The 25,688-nt window shown below is 38.1% G+C and overlaps 2 protein-coding genes across 3 annotated transcripts in view; one reads left to right on the top strand and one right to left on the bottom strand.

Annotated features, from left to right (window-relative positions):
• Positions 1–1,691: 1,691 nt before the first annotated feature.
• Positions 1,692–7,130, top strand: rbm15 (RNA binding motif protein 15). The gene has a single exon (XM_062998972.1). It carries the CDS (start codon positions 1,830–1,832, stop codon positions 4,380–4,382), a length of 2,553 nt encoding a protein of 850 aa, XP_062855042.1. The 5' UTR covers positions 1,692–1,829; the 3' UTR covers positions 4,383–7,130.
• A 10,033-nt stretch (positions 7,131–17,163) lies between these two features.
• Positions 17,164–25,688, bottom strand: part of slc16a4 (solute carrier family 16 member 4) — a 31,467-nt gene continuing 22,942 nt past the window's right edge. The window contains exon 10 of one of the 2 annotated variants that reach the window (XM_062998970.1): positions 17,164–20,899. In XM_062998970.1, coding sequence (XP_062855040.1) covers positions 20,694–20,899 — 206 coding nt within the window. In that variant the 3' untranslated portion in view covers positions 17,164–20,693. Of the gene's footprint in view, positions 20,900–21,930; positions 22,100–25,688 lie in introns of those variants that run through there. The other variant, XM_062998971.1, reaches the window with a different exon arrangement.

The following is a 25,688-nucleotide window of genomic DNA, read 5'->3' as shown; positions in this document are numbered from 1 at the left end:
TATGGCAGCTTTATAGCATACTTTCATGACAGTCATCTTCGAGTGCTTCTTCAGAACTCATTGTAAAATTACTACAGAAATGATTAAATAAATTTTCAGATAATATTTAGATTTTATTATTAAGAGGTACAATATATTTACGGCTTTTGACAGACACTTTTATCCAAAGCGACTTACAGAACTGTGACAGTATATTGTATAAGCAATTGAGGGTAAAGGGTCTTGCTCAAGAGGGTCTTGCCCAACAGTGACAACCTGGCAGTGGTTGGGCTTGAACCAGCGACCTTTCGATTACTAATCCAGTACCTTAACCGCTAGATTACACCTGCCCCTGTATAATAATAATAATAATAATTAAGCTAATAAATTTATGGAATGTTACCAAAAATTCAACCAAAATAATATTTCTAGCCAATTTACTATTTTTTCCTCTGATTTTTATAATAAAATTAACTTTTAATGTTATTTCAAATTATTTTTATGTAGCGACATCTGTTGGTCATAACAGTATTGCATTGCTTTTGCGAAGGTCATCCTTACTGGATAAAAACACTACGCCCTTTTTTCAGCTGAAGTAAAACCTTATAATTACAAGTCAACTTATTTTGCAACTTAATTATTAAGTTTTATATATAAATAAATAATGTAATTAAAACATTTTTCTTTTAAAGTTGAGTCACGAGGGCGCGTGTGCTAAATGTGGGGACCAGAGCGGTAGAGAGAACAGAGTGGCGACACTCCCATAGGGAACCGTTGGAAAGGGGGCGGGACATATTTTCTGTGCAGCTTCCGGGTTGTGGAGCTCTGTATAGTTCCAAACATCCCATAGAGCCCCATTCATTTTTACTACTTATCAAACATTTTTAGCTGTTTGTTGCTTTGTTTTAAAAAAATAATGAATTTAATGTCATTAATATACTTAATACTGTTATTGTTTAGCATTTGCTCAGCACTAAATGTTACATGTTTATCTTAATTAATAGGTATAACTGAATTTAGCTTAGTCAGTTAAGCTTAATTACTGACACTAGAGTCTTTTCACCTAAAATTGATTAATTAAAAGTTGATTAATCAAGAGTCTTGTTACAGAAATGATAATAAAACATCAGAGCCATAATAAATCATGCTACTTTTACTTTCCTCAGGAATCCTCAGGAAAGTGAAGGGAGATTAGTTTATGTAAAAAACAAAACATAAAAAACTTTAATCTCTGTACTGTATATTGTCTCTACTACTTAATGATATCGCATGATGTAATGTATGCTAATATAATGTACTGTGTGTTAACAAGAACGACCTATTAAGTCATTATAAACATCAATCTTCCACTTCATATACCAAATTGACATTAAAGCAGATGCAGTAAATGTAAAGGCAGGTGAAGATACCCAGAAATTGTACAAATGTTTATTATTTACTGTTTAATATTTCATTTACTGCTGCCTGTCCCATATGAGAACATGACAGCGGGGGGTTTGTTTGGAACTATTGGAGGGTTACATGAACCACGTGACCGCGTAGCGGCGAGATCAAGGAGTGTCGCAACTCTCTCTATCTACGGCTCTGGTGGGGACGAGTCGGCTGGGCGTCGGTCGATAGCTCTTGATTGACGTGCGCGACAGCCAATAGTATTAAGCGCTGTCAGATTTTTTCGACCAATCAACTTCCTAGGAGGATGAACACCAGCGTCGAGACAAAATGGCGTATGCGGTTGTTTTGCTGCTCTGATACTGAGCAAAAAAATACAGTTTATTTTCCGTGTAAAGTGCTAGTTTTAGTTGCATAGTTGTTTTGTAAGTGTAAGTTAGACGTCGCGGTGAGCATACGAGATGAAAGGAAAAGAGCGTTCGCCGCTGAAAAAGCGTTCTAGAGCTGTGGACGATGTGAGAGACCGAGGAAACCACCCGAGCAGCAAGAAAATGGGGGTTGTGGCGATTTCAGGCGGAAGCAACAATGGCACCAGTTCGTCCAAAAGCGATGGCTCGGCTAGAAGGAGTTTATTAGGAGACAAACGGGACGGCCGGGACTTTGACGGACACGCTTCCAATCGCACGAACAGTCACAATTATACTAGCCCTGTAGCTAGTGCTAGCGGCAAGAACCACAACTCGAGTCTGTCTCTGGAAGCGGCCAGGGGCAACTCACGCTCGGAGCAGCGCAACCAGCAGCTCAGCGCGCCCGAGAGTGAGTACAAAACCCTGAAAATCAGCGAACTGGGTTCCCAGCTCAGCGATGAGGAGATCGAGGACGGTTTGTTCCACGAGTTCAAGAAATTCGGCGACGTGAGTGTGAAAATTAGTCGCGTCAATGACGAACGGATTGCTTTCGTGAACTTTAGGAGGCCTGACGATGCCAGGGCTGCGAAACACGCCCGAGGTCGCCTGGTACTCTATGATCGCCCTTTAAAAATCGAGGCGGTGTATATGAACAGGAGGAGAAGTCGATCCCCTATAGACAAGGACCATTTTCCTGCTGTGGCTGGCCATAGACATTTGCACACCCAGAGGCCGCTGTCCCCTACCGGACTGGGTTATAGAGACTACAGGCTCCAGCAGCTAGCTCTTGGTCGACTTCCTCCACCCCCACCACCTCCATTACCCAGAGAACTGGAAAGAGAACGGGAGTTTGCCTTTTATGAAGCCCGTGCAAGGCCTGCTTATGAACTGCAACGAGCTGCTTTTCGAGAGGAGGATTTTATTTCCCCAGAGGATGACCAAAGAGCAAACAGAACATTGTTTTTGGGTAACTTGGACATTACAGTAACAGAAAATGACCTGAGGAGGGCATTTGACCGCTTTGGGGCTATCACCGAAGTGGATATTAAAAGACCCACGCGGGGCCAAAACAGTACATATGGCTTTCTTAAGTTCGAGAACTTGGATATGGCTCACAGAGCAAAGATCAGCATGTCTGGAAAAGTGGTTGGCCGAAATGCTATTAAAATCGGTTACGGGAAAGCCACCCCAACAACACGACTGTGGGTGGGAGGTCTTGGACCTTGGGTTCCCATGGCTGCATTAGCAAGAGAATTCGACCGCTTTGGCACTATTAGGACTATAGACTACAGAAAAGGCGACACCTGGGCTTATATTCAGTACGAGAGCTTGGACGCAGCTCAGGCAGCTTGCACGCACATGCGTGGGTTTCCTCTTGGAGGACCGGACAGACGACTCAGAGTGGATTTTGCAGACACTGAGCACCGTTACCAACAGCAGTTCCTGCAGCCGCTTCCCATGCCACATTACGAAGTTGTGGCCGAGCCCTTTGTTCATCGTGCCACCCCTGAAACAATTCGTGTCAGAGAAAGGACTCCTCCGCCACTCCATTTTAGAGAAAGGGAGCTCTATGCTAGTGCGGACTGGCCGGCCCCTGCTTTACGTGAACGTGTAAGGACCCCTGCGTTCGAACCTTTGGAGCACTTGGAACGCGATCGGCGACCCAGAGAGCCCTGGTCCCTAGAGCGGGAGTTGCCAAGCAGAGATGCAGCACGTAAACGGCGACTTATGGAGGATGGCCGCCATCTAGAATGCTCACCCGACAGCAGCAGTGAATGGGCAGCCCGACGCCGGAGAGCCCTGTCCACTGAGGGCAGTCCTGGAGGCAGCAGCCGTGAAGGCCGCTACAGTGACTCAGAGCGACCTACAAGAGCAGATCGACCTTCACCAGCTAGAGAGCGGCGCAGCAGTCTGGACAGGGCTCCTGGAGATAAACGCCTAAAGAGCAACAGCAGTCTGTCCGAGTCCAGCATAGGCACCAGCCCATCAGAGAGAAAACGCAAAGCGGCAGAAGCAGGCAAAGGGCCCACAAAGAGAGAGCGACCTGAAGGGAGCTCCAAAAACAGCCATTCGTCCAAACAAGATGCTGGTGGAAAGTTAAGCATGGCCTGGAATGGAATGCTACTTCTGAAAAACAGCAACTTCCCTGCAATCATGCACATCCTAGATGGAGACCTCGGCGTGGCCAGCAGCCTCCTGATTGATGGCAGCACTGGGGGAAAGGTGACGCAGCTCCGCATCACACAGCGGCTTCGGCTCGACCAGCCCAAGATGGACGAGGTGTCACGGCGCATCAAAGTCGCAGGCCCAGGCGGGTACGCCATTCTCCTCGCAGTTCCTGGCAGCTCGGACGACGCTTCATCATCGGATCCTGCAGCTTCGACTCAGCGTCCTCTCCGCAACCTGGTGTCATACCTGAAGCAAAAGCAGGCAGCCGGGGTTATCAGCTTACCTGTCGGCGGCACTCGCGATAAAGACAACGCGGGGGTGCTGCATGCGTTTCCACCCTGCGAGTTCTCTCAGCAGTTCTTAGATTCCTCTGCGAAAGCTCTTGCCAAAACAGAAGAGGACTTCCTGGTTATGATCATTGTTCGTGGAGCATCCTAAAAATCAGAAATCCCCCACACAAAAAAAAGCATTTTTTAAAAAGAAATGTCTCATTTGCATGCTCTGTTAAACCTGGTGCAGCAGTTCTAGTTTAATTGGTTATAAATAGAGAATGTCATCTGTTCTGCCAAATACAATGCATGAATAATACATTACATATAGCAGAATTGGTATTCATATTACAAAAATTTACTTACCATTGCAAACTGTGTGTTCAAACCAAATTATCATTGTACAACTGTATAAAACTGTGGAAGACAGATAATACAGTAAAAAAAACTAAATATTCACATGATACATTGTACTGTTTGGGATCCTAATTATTTTGCTTAGCCATTTGATTTAAGCAGTTGCCCATATATAGATATGTATAACACAGATTATGTTGATTTGTGTAGGATATATTTTTTTATTTAAAGAAAGTTAAGTCATTGTGGTTTAAGGCTTGAAACAATCAGTTATCAGAAATAACATAGACGTGTAAACTAGGTGTGGTGTTCAGTAGTTCACCTAATACAATCCAGAACTAATTTAGAACTGCATGTTGACTATTGTCCTGTTTTGAAACTGGAGGAATTATAAATTAACGTTGTATAAACAGCTGTAGTATTGTGTTGATCTGTGTGCTACTGGGCAAGCAGTTAATGTGGCCTCAAAATTCCTTTAATATTTAATTATACACAAAATCAACATTAATCTGATTATTTTGGTCTTTTATGTCTAACAGAAGCCATTTGATCATTACACAACGTATAATTAGAGGTCCTTTGACATTTTGTTTGACAAGGTCGAGCCAAGTGTGGTTACATGGAGACATTTTCCAGGTTGCTTTTTTCTTTTCTACCTGATAATTTGTGTTAAAGAAGCCACTAGTTTCTACTGATTTCAGTGATTTTATTATGGTTCTATTTTTTAAGTAATCTTACCCCAGAGGACAAAATATAAAAATAAAAAACAGTATGTTTTTTTTTTTTTTTTTTTTCAGTATGATGGCAGTATGTCATGCATGTGGCTTTTTCAGTTGTCAGAATTTTGTTACATGCCACATTAAACGAATTGTTCAGTTGTCGAGCAGGTACAAAAATACGAGTAAAACAGTTAATTCTGATTTGATAAATGTAGAAATGCATTCATGATCATATAATTGTTCTGTGTCAACTTTATTGACCTATGGTTTATGTTAAGTAGGGTTGCACAATCAGTCAATTATTAATTATATTTTATTATTGTTATTATTGTTTTCAAATTCCCAGTCAATTTTGATATTGGTGCTCCGGGTATTGGTCAATAGAAATACTGATCTGATACAGAAATTCTCATAACTGATGCTAAACATAAAAATAATAAGAGTAAAATACTGTAGAATGTTATGTCTGTAATGAAAATGTATAATTATAGTCTACATATTAAGTTTACAGAAAATGAATACTAGGAGTTTTTTGGTTTGGAAAATATGTTAAAGCTAATCTGATACCAATCAATAGGTTTGAGCCTGTATTATCCGAGGTACCGATACTTGGTAACAGATTCATATTCATTACCTTTTAAAACAGAGATGGACAAATCACTAGCCTGGCTGCCCAGGGCAAGCAGATTTCCTCTCCAACCTGGCATATTCTATTAGTCCAGTAAGCAAGTGACTCAGGGTGGCAGAGTAGCACAGCTGACTTGGTGGTACATTGGCACTGGGAATCTGTGTGGGTTGTATTGTTGCCTTCAGTAACTGTAACTTTGCCCCAGGTGAGGGAGAAGTCACTTGCCCATCATATCTCTTAATAACCGTTTTAAAATAATATTAATTTACGTAATTGGCTGACTAGCATTTAAATAAAATTATGCTGATTAAAAAAAAAAAAGTCTTGTTTATTTTTCTGACCAACCAAAAGCTAAAAACTGAGCAAGCAGATTAGAGAATCGCTTTGCCTAATGGGTGGACTAGTAAAATTTGATTTGTCCATTTCTACAGCGCATTTAGAGGTGTATTAAATAAACAGCTGTGGTTCTTTGCAATAACTAAGTTGTCAGGGACTGCATTGATGACATTTAAGACCATGTGGTAACTGTATACAAATTCTCTACAGTAATAGTTTATTCTTACATGTGCAGCCCTGCAATTAAACATGTTTCATGTTAAATGATGAGTTATGTTGAGGTTTTCTCAGTGATCATCAGTGTGTTCATACAGTTTCAGAATGCTAGCTGATTGCATAAATTTAAGCCCCTAGATCAGAATGTGTTTGGCTTTCTATAATGTTACGTTTTTGCATTGTCTGAGTTCTGTATTACCGAATGTCTTCTGTGTTATTACTTTATCAGTTTTATCATCAATCTAGATTGCATTTTAAGGCTGACTGGTTTGTAAATGAAACAAAAAACTGTTCTCTATGTATGGATAATTGGAGATGCTGTACTTTCAGTATCAATGTCGCAGGATGAAATAAGGACCTTTGCAGCAGAGGACTTCCCACAGAGCCCTTTGGATGCAAAAGAGCAAGAGCTTTCCGTTTAGTGATTGTGTATTCTCGCTGAGAGCAGCTTCACATTTGTGTAATTGTTTTTGTGCTTACACTTCCCATATTTAAACGGAAATATGACCACCTTGCTTTGTGATGTGTTTACCTGATTTCTTAAAGGAGAGGAAAAAAAAGGAATCGGTCATACACTCCTTGCAAAGCTCAAAAGTGGCTGTCTACATATACACAGAAATTTTGTCTTGCTGTCAATAAATTGTTTCATTTGAAGGAGAAATGTTCATTCGTTGGAAATGAATCGAAGACCATTTGCTGCTGCTTTGCGGTTGTGTTTTCAATGGAATTGTTGCTGATTTGTCTGCTGAGGAAAGAGAAATTCCCAACTGTGTGTGCCACCCCAGGATCAGTGATGACAAGAGTCAGGAGCGTGTGCGCCCATGGTGCCATGTTTGTTGATCAGTTTTTTTTTTTTCAGTCCGGAGTTGCCCGGCTTTACAAATTAACGGCTGTTTATGCGTACTGCTGTTCGAGTTTGCCCTTTATACCAAGGGAAGTAAAAGAAAAAAGGAAAAGGCTTTTGAATCGGTCTAGCCTGAAAATAACAGGCTTCTGCTGCACTGCTGAACAGAGTAACAGGAGAGCTTCAATTATGAAATCTTTGTTCCAGCACTGCCACTGGTTTCCGGAAGCTCAGAGGTTCTTCCCTACATGATTCGGCTGGATGCAGTCAGGTCTGCAGTAACTCAACTGCTTTGCATTGCCAGCACAAGTCCCTGTGTGTTAATGTCAAATTTGAATGCTTTCTATTTCGGTGGAGCAGGCATTTGTTTATTCCATCATTTGGTTTTGCACATTTGAATTTGTTTGATCACTGCATTGAAATATCAGGAAGAGGAATTTCGTGATCAGAAAAAGGAGCGTGATTATAACAAGTTATAAGCTCCCTTAAAAGTTATAAGGCCGGCACAGACCTCGAAGGGAAAGCCGGAGTTTCGTCTTCCTGCGTTTACTTTTGTCACAGAAGTTTTAAACACACTCCTGTTCAGTGTTGAATTGACCATCCTTTAATGGAGCGACCCAGAAATACAAGTTTTGCCAACTAGACTGCCAGTTTTCTTCACCTGCACAAGTAACAGATGGATGAGTTTGCTTGCATGGAGCTTCAGCTGGAGAGAAAGAACAGACCTCTTGTTTCCCTCCATAGTAACATGCACTCACCTCCATCAGCTCTTCCTCAGGTCATCCGGAAGTGAGTACCAGCCAGGTGGCGGTGAGTGGGGGTAGTGTACTTTATATCAGGGCCTGTTTTCAAAGCAGGTAAGTATAAAGATAGAATAACGGTGACTTGGTAGGATTTGACTGTTGTTTTAGTTTTTTCCTTGCAGTGACTGTTTTGCAAATTAGGCCTGCATCACTGAACTGTCGAAGATTGGGTAACTACTGGACATAGCTTATTTATTTATTTATGACTAAAATTATTCACATTATGCTTGTTCAAGATAAGGACTTTAACTAGGGATGTCTTGAGACCACTTTTTGCTTCTTATTTAACATTAAATGTTTGCAGTTAGGAACTAATAGATACATTTTTTTAAATTATACATTCACCTGCACATACATTATTTCATTATTTAGATAGTAATAATATATAGTCATTCTAAAAGCACAGTGAAATTAATAAACAACATGGGCAAAGAAAAATGTCTGTATAGTTGAAAGTAAACTTTTAATTTGATCTGGACTGATAAAAGTATTGCAAATACATCCAGCATCAAACCATTTTTAAGGATTAATTTGAATTGTCCAGCACTTGCTGCTTTAGTGTAATTTTTACCAATAACAATGTTGGCATTAGATGCATTATCCAATTAGTATGTTGTAAGCATCTGGGTTTTGGTTATTTTGGAAAAAAAAATAAATACAAAATTTAATTAAATAATGCAGATGGCCGTTAGAAGATTTATTGTACTTCTAGCTAGCTAAATTATACATAAACTAAACTAACATTAAATTATAACTTAGCTGCTCCAAAGCTAGATTTTTTATTAAAACTACAACCTATCTAAGAGAAGTTGAAAGATAATAATGAAAGATGCTAGTATATGAATAATATAATAATTTGATTAGCATTAGCAGTGAATGAATTAGTACATCCAGACAAATTAGTAGCAGTAAACTGCTACATAAATAACTTGTTATATTAAAAAATATATACTTCAAATATCGCTATATACGTCATGGCTTGAAAGTAGTGGTACTGACTTAAAGACAGGAGAGGGAGCTGGAGGTGGCTGAGATAAAGATGCTGCTCACTGGTAGTGATGAGGATGGACAAGATTAGGGATGAGTTTTTTTAGAGGGACAGTTAGGGAGGAGAGATTAAGTTTGGTTTGGGCATGTACAGGTGGGGCTTACGGTACATAGGGAGAAAGAGGAGAGTAAAGCCAAAGAGGAGATTTATGGATGCAGCAAAGGGCAAAACAGGGCAGTTGAAAGGAGTTTAAATAGACAAATTATACCACAGACCTTAAATAAGGCTTTATAAGTACAACAGTGATATTTATCTGTTTTTTTTATTATAGAAATTTAAGTTATTTAATTAGCAACATAATTTTAGTGCAGTGTTATATTGCAAAACTGTCTGTTGTCCATAAACTGATAACTGTTTCTATTTTACTATATTAATTTATTTGGTTTGTTTAATATCTGCATAATACAATTGTCAGTTTATGAAGATAACACCTAAATTAACTAAGCTATATGCTGTCTTCGATGAAAAGGATTTGACTCCCAACTCTTGCGTTAATGCACAGTGCTTAATACTTTTAGCCCTTTGATCTGGTAAACATGAACTTATGCCAGAATAGTGACTTAATACAAAATATATATTAATACTGTTTACATAGACAATAGCAAATATTTAACTTTAATTCCAGTACTATGTAAAATGTTTTTTACTATTCAGCTAAAGTAGTAAAAACCTAGTAGGGCAGTTGTAGCCTAGTGGTTAAGGTACTGGACCAGTAATCAGAAGGTCAATGGTTCAAGCCCCACCTCTGCCAGGTTACTGCTGTGCAGCCCTTGAGCAAGGCCCTTAACCCTCAGTTGCTTAGACTGTATGGTGTTACACTACTGTAAGTCACTTTGGATAAAGGCGTCTGCTGAATGCCAAAAATATAAATATATAAATATAAAAGAAATTTATATAAAGTCTTTTTAGTTTTTTTTTTTAATCAATGTTACTGCCCAACACAAAACCTTTGCCATAGCCATCATGTATGACATTTTTCACTGCTGTAAATGTGTACTACATCACCAGAATGAAAAGTGCAATAGGATCAGGAAGAGTTTAGTGTAAATGCTAGGAGTCATTAATGTACCTTAATTTACCCTAACAGTAGTCTGCTGGATTGGGTCAGGACATCCCTAGGATTTAACAATATGTGACTAAACTGGTAGATTAAACTAACTCTTTTACTTTAAACACTGGACACTTGTGTACTTACAAAATCATGTTTCAGCAGTGGTTAAACTTGGAAGATTGTGGGAAAAAACACTTTTAAAAGGTAAGTCATTACACGTAGCACAGTGTAGCACAGAGTTTTAATTTCCTATTACGTTGGTAAGGTTGGTATTTGTGTTGGATATCAGCCTGTGTTGTTAGCAGTTATAAATTTATGAGGACCAACTGACTGTTTATTTAAAATAGTTAAATATATAAAAATTACAAACTCCTTAATAAATTATTTATAAAGATTAAAACCCTCATAGACTCATTACATAAAAATCACATGACAATCACAAAATCTTTATCAAAGGTAATCAATTTGCAAATATTAGTGCAGAATTTTAGTTTTGGCTGATCAGTAAAACAATCAAATTTTTTTACATTTGGCAAATTTATCTTTTAAAGGATGTTGGCAACAAAAGCTAGTTGACATGCATTTCTTTGATCTGCCAACAGACTATTATTAGCTTGTCCTTTAATAAAAACATGTTAGAATACTATATTTAGTTTATAATGTACTTAAATTATTAAAATGCACATAAACTGTTTAAGAATCAGCTCATTTTAATCTAGTGGTTTAGGTAAATATAAACTTATTTTTGTACTACAGGTGTAAAAAAACGTGCATTTAGTGATCAGTTACACAGTTATGATTGCAGCTCCTGTAATGTTGGTGTCACATTCATAAATATAATTGGTTTTAATAGTATTTTAGTGTAGTATGTATGTAGTATTATTCACCAAAATTAGATCTGCTCACACTTGAATCATGATCTCATGATTAACCAGTATTTCTTAAAACCTGTTCCTGGAATCTACTTTACTGGACACACCCAAAGATACCTCTGCTCATATAACACCAGTCCTGACATGGTGTGTATAGAAAGTATATTGTGGCACTGCTGGAGCATTTTTAGGAAACCAAATGCCGAGTAAGAAATTAATATTTAGAAAAAAATCGTCTAAACTGTGCAGTGAACAGGTTACTGAGAACTACAAACATCAGTGTTAACTCTAAATATTTATAGCAGTCATGTTCTATCTCTCTTTGCAAAAAGCTGAAAAACTAGTAAAACTACTTATTAAAAATAAAAAGTTAGGACAGTGGTAGCTCAGCGGATAAGGTACAGGACTACTGAAGGTTGCTGGTTCAAGCCCCACCAATTGCCACTTGTCATTTGCCACTGTTGGGATCCAAATTGTGTAATAAGTGAAATAATAATACAATCTCTAAACTCAAAGCTAATTTCTGAAAAAGTTGGTGCTGGTTTGTAAAACACAGTGATTTGTTAAGTGTAGGTTATTCCTGCCCTGCACCCAGTGTTCCTAGTGAAACCAGATTCGATGTGACCCTGACCAAATATATATTAAACAATATATGCCCAGAGAGTGCCAGATTTTACCAAAAGGTATTGTAATGTCAGAGTAATGTCGAAAAATACATTTATCTAAATGTATTAACACTATGAAAGTAAGATTTGTCTGCTGATTAGGTTCATTTAATTACAGTAACTGCTAAGCACTAATCAGAAATATGTTGAATTTAGGGCCTTCCCTAAAACACTAGGTGCGAGGCATCGCCAGTCACCCCTCACTCACCCACCCCAACTTATATACACCTAGAGACAGTTAAAAACAGCTAATTCACAAATGATCATCTTATTTAATTCCGTTGATTATTATTCTTTTGTTTTAAACTGGGGTTGCAGGTTACAAGACTCACAAGTCATAGGCAGTTCTTATTAAAAACCTGCTCTATGTATTCCTGATAATCGAAATTGCGCCGTCAAGTAGAATACCTCCTTCCTGATTAGTTTTGATTACTGCTAAGAAATCCAGAAATTTATTGTGTAAGAAATCTGCATCGCATGTTTATAATTTTATGTTTAAATAGTTGTGTTATTGTGTTTTCCATGTTTAAAAAGGTTTTCACTTGATAATTTTCATGTTTTACCATTGCTTTATCCTGTCAGAATCACTTTTCCATGAATCACTAAGTGCAAAGTAGTAACAACCCTAACAGGACCCTAGTTCATTGCAGAGCACATCCGATAGTTGAGAAACTTAATTGTGATCTTTACCATAATCTGCTAAGTCTTAAATTTTGTTGATCTGACAAATATTAAGAAACAGTTTTCTAAATTTTACATTTTCGGCATTAGCAGATGCCTTTATCCAAAGCGAATTACATTACAGTTACAGTATACAGTCTGAGCAACTGAAGTTTAAGGGCCTTGCTCAAGGGCCCAACAGCAGCAACCTAGCAGTGGTAGGGCTTGAACCAGCAACCTTCGGATTACTAGTCCTGTGCCTTAACCACTAGGCTACAGCTTGCCTGTATAATGTACTGTAAATGCTCATTTAAATCAGCATTTAAGAATTCCAGTTTAGCTCACATTACCATTCAACTGTGGTCTGGTCTGAGGCAAGACTGGACATCTACACTTATTAGCCATTTTATTAGGTAAACCTATCTTGTACTGACATTTATTGGCCATTTTATGAGCTACATATAGCCATACATATACCATATAGATGCACTTTGTGGGTATATAGTTACTGACTGTGGTCTATTTATTGCTCTGCACACTTGTCACCCTGTCTATACATAAACAAGGGGCCTCCTTATGGCCTGCACTGACCAAATATTATTTGGCTGGTGGACCATTCATGGCAGTGCAGTGATTTAATATTAGTGTATCAAGTACTGTGGTAAAACTGGGGCTTTTAAATACTGTAAATACTGTAAACTGTTTAGGTGTCTATTATGCTTTATTGGTGTACAGTTCATTCTATAGTAGCTTTTTATTATTGGACATTTTTTGATCACAGAACTCTTTTGGCTTTATGGTTTTGGTTTAACCACTATTTTCACTCCCAGCATTGACAATGACAGTGTGTAAAAAAGCCTGCACCCAAAACACTTAAACCAGTTTAACATAACAATGTTATTACCATGTTTGTGTTATTTCAGCATTAAAAATGGTCCCCTTTCTAAATAATATCTGGTCAGAGGGGGTTACTTTCTTTTGATTAATAGGTTGAAGTGGTTGATATGGTTAACAGAGCTGTGTGATTTCTGAGTGATTTCATACACACAAAGTGAATTTATATGGTACATGCAGATTATAAAATAACCAATCAACGTGTAGTAGACGGACCATTAAAAAAAGTGGCTGGTGTGTGTATGTATTATTAGTATTCTGTGTTGGCTACATCACCCTTTATGCTTATAGAGAAAGCAAGTGTTAAATACCGAACATGTCATGACTGATTACATTTGAGGTAAGTGGAAATAATATTTTTCATTTCTATCATGCCAATTTTTTGGATGTTTTACTCACTGGTGTTTTTACTTCACATTGTTTTTCAGTTTTTGAAGTTGCAGATATGAAGTTGTGAACAGTTTATCTTCAGGTGACCCTGAGGTACTGTAGGTAAGATCCTTTACTCCAACATCTTTCCACAATAGAATAGTGGTTTAGGTTAATGTTAGAATGTCAGAGTCTTTTAGTAATTTTTTTTATTTGACCAAAGCAGTAAAGGTGCCACTTGGCTATCTTACGACTTAAAATAATCAGATATTAGATTTGTATTGAATGAAAATACCTCCCCTGGACACAGTAAAGATTATTAAATAAGTTGGTGCAGCTATTACTGAGAGGATTCACCATGTAAAATACTGGGTGATAATGGTCTGCACACCCAACGAGTCGAAAGCAAATTTCATTGTTTTACACTTCACTGGATTGTGAGTTGTGATAGTGGATTGTGGACATTAATTCATTTAAAGCCACCTGTGTCAAAAGAAGAACCATCTGCTTCCGTTACTACAAAACTGTAAGTAGTTTTACATTTATTTTATACTAATTCATGTTAGAATTTATAAATAGAATGTATTGATGTTAATATTACTGATTTATTTTTTAATTAAACATGCTTGTAAATGTTCAGACTGTTACTGTTCAAAACTTACTGTCTGCAAATATCTGAAATCTTAATAAAATGTTTATAATACTCGTTTGTGTCATTTATTTATCAGTGTATGGTATAAATATAACTTTCACAAAATCTGTTTTTTTGTTGACCTTTTTGATAATAACTTTTATCTTAGCTATAAAATTCCTTATTTTAAGTTTTTGGCATAAAATACAGCCCTCATGTGTCTGTGTAGCACTGTCGCCTCACAGCAAGAAGGACCTGGGTTCAATCCCCAGGTGGGGCCTTTCTGTGTGGAGTTTGCATGTTCTCCCCGTGTCTGCGTGGGTTTCCCCCGGGAGCTCTGGTTTCCTCCCACAGTCCAAAGACATGCAAGTGAGGTGAATTGTCCATGACTGTGTTTGATATAACCTTGAGAAGTGATGAATCTTGTTTAATTAGTGACTACTGTTCCTGTCATGAATGTAACTAAAAGTGTAAACATGACATTAAAATCCTAATAAACAAACAAACAGTGTCTGTGCTAAACATAACCAACCAATTTCATTTTATCCTTAAAGGTTAAAATATTGTCTTTAAACAACTTGCACTTTTATAATTCATCAAAATTAAATTAGTGACATTCACAATTTATTTTATTACAGCCCTTTTAGCATGCTAGTCTATTTAGATTTTTAGTCATAATTTAGATTTACCACAATACCATTCAGCTAACACCCTGATAGCTTGCTAACCATAGCTGCATTAGAAGAGTTTGTCTAGCATTAAGGCTATAAATTCATTAGAGTTTTCTTAAATTAATTTAAAGTAAATTCATTAGATAACTTCAAAAATCAAATGTAGTATTTTTGGAATAATCCCTCCTTTTTATTGAGAATGAGGAGGTATGGGACACCCTGTGTATAGCAGTGGTTCTTAAACTCTTTGTTGTTACATTGGTTGACAAAGGCTGCTTTTGCTGGAAGCACACATGCATTGATGTATAGTGAATTGGGCCTAAAATACAGAAATTGTGGAGTTGTGTTCATAAAGCTTCTAAGAATGATTTTAAATAGCTCCTAACATGGCTTAAAAACTTAAAACTTAAGATAAAAGCTAAAACAGGCGCGGCTGTATGGTTTGACGCATTCTTTTGAACACTGCCATTATATTTACATTTACAGCATTTAGCAGATGCTTTTATCCAAACGACTTACAGTACTGTGACAGTGTACTGTCTAAACAACTGAAGGTTAAGGGCCTTGCTCAAGGGCCCAACAGTGACAATCTAACAGTGGTGGGGCTTGAACCAGCGATTTTTTTGATTACTAGTCCAGTACCTTAACCGCTATAGGCTACAGCTGCCCATTATTGTCCAATAAAGGAAAAAAAGAACAAACGTGCTCTAACGATGTACGTGTTATAAATAAGCCTATTTACCCAAATCATACACACATTTATTTGCGTCACTTTATTTACAGTTTATTCACCATGCTGATCATTTTGTACTTAATCTATTTGATATTACCTGGAGAAAAATGGTTTGGCTCTTTTCAATTACTGTGATTGCTGCAAGGTGTGAATGTCCAGTGGAAATAAAATGAACTGCGACACGAATTAAGATTCTGTGCTGTAATTGTTTGCGTGATCACTCTGCTGATGGAACGAACAGACCCAGGTCATCCCTGCTGCAGTGTTGCATTTTCCCATTTGCTAAATATCTAAAAGCTGTGATGGCAATAACCCTTTCAGCTTTACGCACACTGTATTCACTAAAGGCTTACATTGCACCTTTTAAAATAATTATATCTACTTTTTATCTCATACATTTTTCTATATTTTTGCAAAGTTTTTTCTATTTTGTACTTTACGTGTTCTTTTCCCCTTTGTATTCGGTATTAATGTGACCGGGCAGTTGTATAAAAGCATTTCACTGCAAGTTATACCATGTATCACCTGAATGTGACAAAAAACTTTGAAACTTGAAACTTTCAGGGGCGCTGTACAATGGCTGACCCCGTTATGACCCCAAAAGCACCTCTTACAAGTCCTCCTTTCTACTTTCCAAAGAGGTTATGATATGCAAGTAAAGAAGTACAGTACATAGTACTGTACACGTTTATATGCATATATTCTAAATAAATGCGTTCCATCCCGCCCTTTTTAAGGGTTAAGATGCTTTATGAATGAAGTTTTGTCTACTAGGATCTTACTCTTAATTTTAAGAGGATTTCTTGAGAAACGCAGTGGGAATCTTTATGAATATGGTCACTGGTCTGTAAGTAAGGCTGCAGTGATGTTCTGATGTTCTTTCAGTGTCAGTTCTGTATCTTTACCACTAGAGGTCTCTCTCTCCCAACGTTCCATTCCAACGACGCGTGCTAAAGCAATAAGCCACGAGAGGCCGTGCATTACTGTGATTTTAGCACGGGGATGACGTTTTTGTATATTTTGTAAAACTTCTTTCCCCGTGCTAAAATCATAACAGTACTGCACGGTCTCGAGTGGCTTATTGCTTTTATAAAACGGCGGTCAACAAAAAATATAATAAATACAACAATGTTTAATTCATAAATGTATTTATCGTGTATAAACTTACAATAAAGCATTCTTCCGCGACGCAAAATAGTTCGATTCACAGTGTTGCTAGGCAACATGAGGGCGAAAATAACATTAACTTTTTCGATTCAGTGGCGTATTAATATGGAATGATGTGAGGTGGTCCTAGGTGTGCGTTTATCGGGGATTTTACAACGGCTTCGAACGCGGCTCAGCCAATCAGATTTTAGGACCAGAACTATCCGTTTTATAATTTCCATTTAGTGCAAGTTCTTAGTTGCAAGAATGAGAATGAGAAAGAAAAAAATCAGTACAAGCCTGATGGTAAAATGCAAAAAAATATTTAGTTTTGCATCTTTGGCTTATATCACAGAACAGTACAGCACACATACAAGGCAATATTGGTGATAAACAGTACAAGTTCCATACAAATTTCAGTTTGCAATAAGACTCAAATATAGGCTAGACACTGTAGTTTCAACAATCAGCAAGTACAATGCTCTTAATCTTCTAGACCCCTTAAAGGATTTTCACTCCTAGCAGCTATAAAGCAGCTACGTCAGTGTTTGGCAGCAACTGCTGAAAATTAATCTACATATAAGAACCAGAGAAACAGTGACCCAAGTACATTTACCAACAGAATATTTAAAAACATTTAAAAAAGAGATTATGACAATTAGCATTAGTCTTGGAATTTAGGTCAGTCGAGCATGTTCAGTTCAAGTCAAAAGTTTACATACACTTGTACAAACATGTGGCAGTCTCAAGAGGTCAATGAGTTTCGCATTTTTTTCTATAAGTAAACACAAAAAAAACATGAATTGAATGGTGGTGGTGGTGGGGGGTTTGTTTATAAAAACTTTCATGAATCCATTATGGATTTCAAAAGTATCAAGTACTTGTAGATAATTATGACTGACTGAACCTGGTAACATCTCTTTAACCATATATAAATAGGGTGGGTTTGACTGTACCTATTACAAAATGCATTGAACAATGTTTTTTTTCAAAGGCAAAAGTTAACACACAGACACAAAATGTCACCGTAGGCTCTTTGCAGGCTACTGGAGCTCATTTACATTTACATTTTCAGCATTTAGCAGACGCTTTTATCCAAAGCGACTTACACAATGAGCAACTGAGGGTTAAGGGCCTTGCTCAGGGACCCAACAGTGGCAACTTGGTGGTGGCGGGGCTTGAACCGGCAACCTTCTGTTTACTAGTCTAGTACCTTAACCACTGAGCTATCACTGGCCCTGATAAACACAAAGCTCATAAACACAAAACTTGTCAGACCAAGGCTGATTTAAATGGGTTTGTCTTTATGGACTTCATTCTTTGCACAGGGGTGCAGTAATGGTGAAACAGGAAACTGACAAAGTTAAAAGCCTATATTCATGTGATTGTATATTGTTGGCAATGTGTGTTTTAAAACTCCCAAACCCAAACATTAAAAGGCGTTTTCACATACTTTTGAGCACATTTTTTGTGCCTGTTACAAGTCTGTGTAGACATTTGACTGAGAGAAACTGTATTTTTGAGCAAAGCCTTTTACTCTAAGCAGAAGACACATTGCATAGAGCTTCACCGTCTGGTGCAGTGCATGTCTTTGTAAGATGAGATGTAAGAAGAGATGCTCTGACTGATGATACATACAAATGAGATATTAAAGGAAGCACTTTATAGATTTGTTGAAAAGCCCATATTGACTTGAACCTAGTCATTTTAATATGTGAACACAAATTATTATTACCAGCCCCCTCAAGGACTTTGAACTGAAAAATTCACACTATTTAAAATCAATCACTATATTAAACAAGTAAATGAACCAAAAGGCTTTTTAGTTATTAAGTGTGCAGCTACACCATGGATCATTTTCATTTTCATCAGTCACTTTATTCTTGTCCGGGTCATAAGGCAGGGATACCCTGGACAGGGTGCCAATCCATCGCATGGCTTTTCTCCTCCTCCCTAGTCCTAACAGCTTTTCACCTTTCAAAGGACAGTGTTAGCCTAATGGGTGGAGCTGTGGGTTACCAACTAGAAGGTTGTGGGTTCATACAGCAGTGTTTGGCCATTTTGGGCCATTTTCATCAACCGCTTTATTCTCGTCAGGGTCACAGCACGTCTGGTTTCACTGTAAACACTGGGCACAATCCATCGCAGGGCTTCACCAACAATTATTGACACTTTACTTTTTTCCTTTCAAAAGATCCTAATGCCTTTTCATGAAATATGCTTCTGAAGTCCTTCTGAAGTACCATTTGTGGCCAGATGTAAGAATAATATTGAGATACCACAAAACATGCCAGTAAACTGACCAGCTACATGTGATGTTTGTGTCACTGCAGGGCTGAAAATGGTCCACCACCCAAATAATATCTGGTCAGTAGGCTTTCTACTGGGGTCCCTTTTGATTGTTAAAAGAAGCACAGTGGAGTGATAAAGTACACAGAGCAACAGATAAGCTACAGTAAGCAACTGTATACCCAAAAATGTATTCGTATGGTTGGTATAGCTTTAAAAAATCTCAATAAAGTGCTTGGTGGATGTACTTACAGAAAGAATATGCTAAACAGCACTCGGGCAGTAATCAGAGTCAAGAGTCCAAGACTGGTCCCAGGATCCTGGAGCTGTGAGGCTTGTACTACTTGCTTGAACTAAAGCAAGTACAAAGTGCACCCATATGGTAAGTGCACCTGATGCTACATGACCTATAAGTGTAAGTACAAAGTAGATGTACCTAATAACCTGCTATACGACACATGCAGTATAAACCCCATTCATATTTTTTGTTAAATGCAATAAAAACTGGAATCTGTGATTTCCAAGGTTTTCACTAACCAGCTTAATCAAATTTTGTAAATATAAACAAATTTAGAATTTGATGCCTACATTGATGCACTACATACCATGACAGATAATTTGGATGATAACATGACAGATAATAATGGATTTTTCACCTTTTGCTGATAACAGTCTAAATGGTCCCTTTTGCCTATGGCATGGAGAATACAATGTTTTTTTTTTTTTGCATAGACGATGTATTTGTGTAATATGAGTTTCAGGTTGCATTTCTTGATACAGTATCAAACTGTTAAGTGAAGGTGGTTTACCGAAGATCTCTTGAGCTTATGTGATTACATTGATTACAGTTGCATGATGCTTTTCAATGCAATGCTGTCTGCAATGTTAGACGGTCATGCATATTTAACAGTGGTTTCCGGTTTTGCCCTACACAAACTTACATTTCTCCAGATTACATTTATACAATATCATGCATGGTAATTTTTTTAACTGCTTGTCAATTTTCTCCCAAAGTTTGGCACAAAGTAGTTATTCTAAAAACCTCTCCCATCAAATTTAAAATGTGTTTGTATTTATAAAATACAATCAAGTTGGTCAGCCAAACATTACAATTAATTTCTTTATACATTTGTCAGTTAAACAAAGGTATAAGAGAATGAACAAATCACAGATTTGTGTTTTTATTGCACTTTATGAAATGTCCCAACTTTTCTGAAAACATGAAGTGGAGAAATAATGGTCATCTAAAAAGTGACAATCTGCCTGATGAGACGAATATCCTGCATGGAAACTTTACAACTTTCAGTAGCTTAAAGTTCATTTTTGTTACTGGAAATTACAAAATAAATCTATATTCATGTTTTCTGGAAAGAACTCCAGCATCCAGCATGGTTTTGTCAAGCATTAAGCATGTTGGTCATACTCTCTGTACCATTTTAATGATTGTTCTCCCCTCAGAAGTCCACGCTACTCTGGTCCACCCCAATGCTAGGGTCAGGTCCACTAATCCACTCCGGAAAAATGAAACATGTTTAATCGTTCCTTAATTTACACCACACCATTTCTCTGAGGTGCCGAGTAGAAGCAGCCATTGCTCTTCACCAGCTCTTTATTATGCAGCTCCTGCTGCTCCTTTCTGGTCTGCCAGCGCTGAGCCAGAGGTTCCAGGAAGAGAGAGACTGATGAGAGCAGGTAACACACACCAGCCAGGTAAAAAGAGCAGTCGTAGGTTTGAGTGTAGTCGTACAAAAAACCTGAGGACACGGGACAAGTTAAACTTTTATTATTCCTGATACACAGAGGCACTTTAGATCATAGAATATTTATTCACATTAAACTCCATAGACTCCCCTGACAGGTTTAAACTGTAGCTTTTACATTACAATAACTAACATAAATTATGCACAAATGGTCACATTATCATCAACAGAAATATATTTGTGTAAATATTTAGATTTTTGTTAGATAGGGTGACCATATTTTGTTTTTCAAAAAAGAGGACACTTGGCAGGATGGCAGCATGGGCCAGACGGACACCTGCACTGGGTTGAAAGTTTCATTCGGGGGGTGGCCCTGCAGCAGTTATAACATCTTCTGTGTCATCTGATCTTTACCTAACGAACTCTTTCTCCTTCAGCTGCAGTTTTGTGTTTTACTGAACAGGCACCTTTATTTAACACTGACACGTGTCAGCTTTGCAAGTCATACATTCTACTTCCCAAGGATCCTAACAGAAACAAAAACGTAGATTTTTTTTTATGTCATTCATCTGTGAATTTTTATTCGCACTTGGGCATTTTAAGAGAAGTGCGAGAAAGGTGAAATCAGTGCAAAAACACACAAAGAACAGCGCACGCAGATTGCAAAAGCCAAATCCCGGACATTTTTGGTGATTTAAAAATACTAGCCAGATGCATTTTTAGGTCCGAGAAAAAGGACATGTCTGGGAAACAGAAGACAAAAGTATGGTCACCCTATGTTAGACCATATTTTGGTCAGTGTGGACATATATACAGTGGGGTCAAAAAGTATTTAGTCAGCCACTGATTGTGCAGGTTCTCCTACTTAGAAAGATGAGAGAGGTCTGTAATTTTCATCATAGGTACACTTCAACTATGAGAGACAAAATGAGAAAAAAAATCCAGGAAATCACATTGTAGGATTTTTAAAGAATTTATTCGTAAATTATGGTGGAAAATAAGTATTTGGTCAATAACAAACAAGCAAGATTTTTGGTTCTCACAGACCTGTAACTTCTTCTTTAAGAAGCTCTTCTGTCCTCCACTCGTTACCTGTATTAATGGCACCTGTTAGACCTCGTTATCTGTATAAAAGACACCTGTCCACAGCCTCAAACAGTCAGACTCCAAACTCAACCATGGCCAAGACCAAAGAGCTGTCGAAGGACACCAGGAAGAAAATTGTAGACCTGCACCAGGCTGGGAAGAGTGAATCTACAATAGGCAAGCAGGTTGGTGTGAATAAATCAACTGTGGGAACAATTGTAAGAAAATGGAAGACATACAAGACCATTGATAATCTCCCTTGGGGTCAAGATCTCATCCCGTGGGGTCAAAATGATCATGAGAACGGTGAGCAAAAATCCCAGAACTACACGGAGGGACCTGATGAATGACCTGCAGAGAGCTGGGACCAAAGTAACAAAAGCCACCATCAGTAACACACTACGCCGAGAGGGACTCAAATCCTGCAGTGCCAGGCGTGTCCCCCTGCTTAAGCCAGTACATGTCCAGGCCCGTCTGATGTTTGCCAGAGAGCATGTGGATGATCCAGAAGAGGATTGGGAGAATATCATGTGGTCAGATGAAACCAAAATGGAACTTTTTGGTAAAAACTCAACTCGTCGTGTTTGGAGGAAGAAGAAAAACCCAAGAACACCATACCTACTGTGAAGCATGGGGGTGGAAACATCATGCTTTGGGGCTGTTTTTCTGCAAAGGGGACAGGACGACTGATCCGTGTTAAGGGAAGAATGAACGGGGCCATGTATCGTGAGATTTTAAGCCAAAACCTCCTTCCATCAGTGAGAGCATTGAAGATGGAACGTGGCTGGGTCTTCCAGCATGACAATGATCCCAAACACACCGCTCGGGCAAGGAAGGAGTGGCTCCGTAAAAAACATTTCAAGGTCCTGGAGTGGCCTAGCCAGTCTCCAGACCTCAATCCCATAGAAAATTTGTGGAGTCCGTGTTGCCCAGCGACAGCCCCAAAACATCACTGCTCTAGAGGAGATCTGCATGGAGGAATGGGCCAAAATACCAGCTACAGTGTGTGCAAACCTGGTGAAGACTTACAGGAAACGTTTGACCTCTGTCATTGCCAACAAAGGTTATGTTACAAAGTATTGAGTTGAACTTTTGTTATTGACCAAATACTTATTTTCCACCATAATTTACAAATAAATTCTTAAAAAATCCTACAATGTGATTTCCTGGATTTTTTTTCCTCATTTTGTCTCTCATAGTTGAAGTGTACCTATGATGAAAATTACAGACCTCTCTCATCTTTCTAAGTAGGAGAACTTGCACAATCAGTGGGTGACTAAATACTTTTTGGCCCCACTGTATATATACCGTATATTAAATGAAGCAGCTGGATGTCACAATTATAATCAAAGCCACTGATCCACTGTTTTACATTGATCATAAATGAAAAAATGTCTAATGAATACAAATAAAAACTGCAGGTATTTCCATTTTGTAAACATCGTCATACTGTTACTGACTTCAGGTAATTTCCTTATTTAAAAGGGTTTGGGGCTGAATACTTTTCAGGGCAAAGTAAAACAGAGGTCAGTATGCACTGTAGTGGTCTGTAGCTGTGACCAGCGGGGTTAGTAAAAACAGCAGACAGAGAGTTGTATATGGAAAGGATCATACAGGGGTTAACTAATCACATTTTGCTTCTCCAGCTGGGGCTCAAGTTACGGTAGTTCCTGACAAGATGGTTTGGGTTAGCGTGGCTATGTGGAGCTAAGTTCAAGAACATACAACCTGCAGAAAGAAGAATGTGGTCAGATATGTTGACCTACAGTCTGTTTAGCCTTTAACCAGAAGAAGAAGAAAAAATCACAGCCTTCTTTTAAATAATGCATGCTAAGTAACAGAAAGGTTGCTTCTAATAGCGTTCTTTCAACAAAAAAATTGCTTCATGTTGTATACAGTAAAATAGTGTGCTTCAAACATGTAAACATAAGCTATTTGCCCTGTGCTATATCGTTTGTGCTGGTAAAAATATTCACACAGCCTAGCTTACTTCCATTAAAAGCAAACACAGCCTTCAATCAGTCATGAAACATACCCTTACAAATAGATGGGGCTGCACAGCCCCCTTCCTAATAGAGGGCCCCTGTGTAAGGGTGAGGGTGGCTATACCATTTCCAAGAATGTCAGCAGACAGCTTGTCCATACTTCTAACACTGTGCTTCTATTCTAGCGCCCTCATTTTTCATGTGGACATGAAAGTACAATTAAAACACTTGGATATGAGATCCAGTAAAAGTCAAAAGTGGGAAATGTTTGGAAAGATCATGTACATCACGACGGTCTTGGAAATGAATATTTCCTGGAATAGTTCTTTTACTGCAATGGAATGATTTTTTTTATAGGTTTATTGTGGGATTTTTAAAAATATTGTCAAGTCAGTGACATACAACAAAAGGCCTACATACAGCACAGCAGTCGTGAGCCATACTCTTAAAGAATAGAATAGAATAGAACACCTTTATTTGTCATATCTACATATACAGATGTACAGTATAACAAAATTCTTTCTTTGCATATCCCAGCTTGTTTGGAAGCTGGGGTCGGAGCACAGGGTCAGCCATTGTACAGCACCCCTGGAGCAAACAGGGTTAAGAGCCTTGCTCAAGGGCCCAATAATGGCAGCATGGCAAAGCTGGGATTCGAACTATCAACCTTTTAGTTGATAGCCCAAAGCTCTACCCACTAGGCCACCACTGTCCCAAAAACCTCGGCCCTTTTACGCCCCCCAACTTGTTACACAAGTAGAACCATCAATATCAAAAAATTCTATATTACATCCGTGTCCGCACAGGAAAGTGGAATTTATCATAAAATTAGAGATAACAACGCCCACACAATTATATGAAAGATGTGATTGGTCAATTTCACTGACATTTAAAAATGATCTCTATTAGAAAAACTACTGCCAAACCTGCTGAGATAGTATTGTTGGCCTGACTTTTTTACCCACACCAGAGAGCGACAAATAAACTACATTAATCCAAACCTTCACCTTCCAGCACAAGTTAAATAAGCAGGTATGAACAGGTAAAAACTATTTGCTTAGATTTGTATTTATTTAAATGTTGACTGTCAGATTTTTAGAGTATTTTCAGGCCCTGGTGGTTCACCACTGCAGCACAGTCCTTCAACCTTTTCTAACAAAAACTGGCATGACATACATTACCCTTATAAATGTATGCACACAGCTTTATGTATGTCTAGAAAATGTTCTACTTTTATCTCACCATAGAACATAGTGGAAGCGTAGTGAAGCATTAAGTGGTTTTACTAACTTAACGTGCAGTCGTGTTTTTAAGGGCTGTTTTGACAAAATTTTTGTTCAGTGTTTTTATTTTCTAGTAGACAAATTAACAGAAGACGTGAGTTTGAGAGATATCTTTTGTTGATTCTGCTTTTTTGTTGTTTTCATTTCTACCTCATTTAGTGTTTCATGTTGTGCTCTTGCTGTGATATTTGCATAATACCCACTCTTAAAAAAGCAGCAACAGTTCTGAATCTTTCTATTTAATTGTGTATGATGCTAATAAAAAGTACATTCGTTTATTTAAGTTTAAAAATATGCTATGCTGATACACTCTACACTATACTTACTTACACTGGGGTTATTAAAATTGTGTATCAATGGTAAAAGTGTATATCCTTCAACCATGCAGGCTAACATGCTGCTAAATAAAGATATGGAGCGATATGATATTCCCAACAGTGTCTAAGGCAGATATGTGTTCCTGGAATCTTTTCCACCTTAAAGATAAAA

This window comes from Trichomycterus rosablanca, chromosome 7 (genome assembly GCF_030014385.1).
Source record: "Trichomycterus rosablanca isolate fTriRos1 chromosome 7, fTriRos1.hap1, whole genome shotgun sequence".
Classification (NCBI taxonomy): domain Eukaryota; kingdom Metazoa; phylum Chordata; class Actinopteri; order Siluriformes; family Trichomycteridae; genus Trichomycterus; species Trichomycterus rosablanca.
The sequence above is the reverse complement of the archived record's forward strand: the minus strand, read 5'-3'. Positions and strand labels throughout refer to the sequence as shown.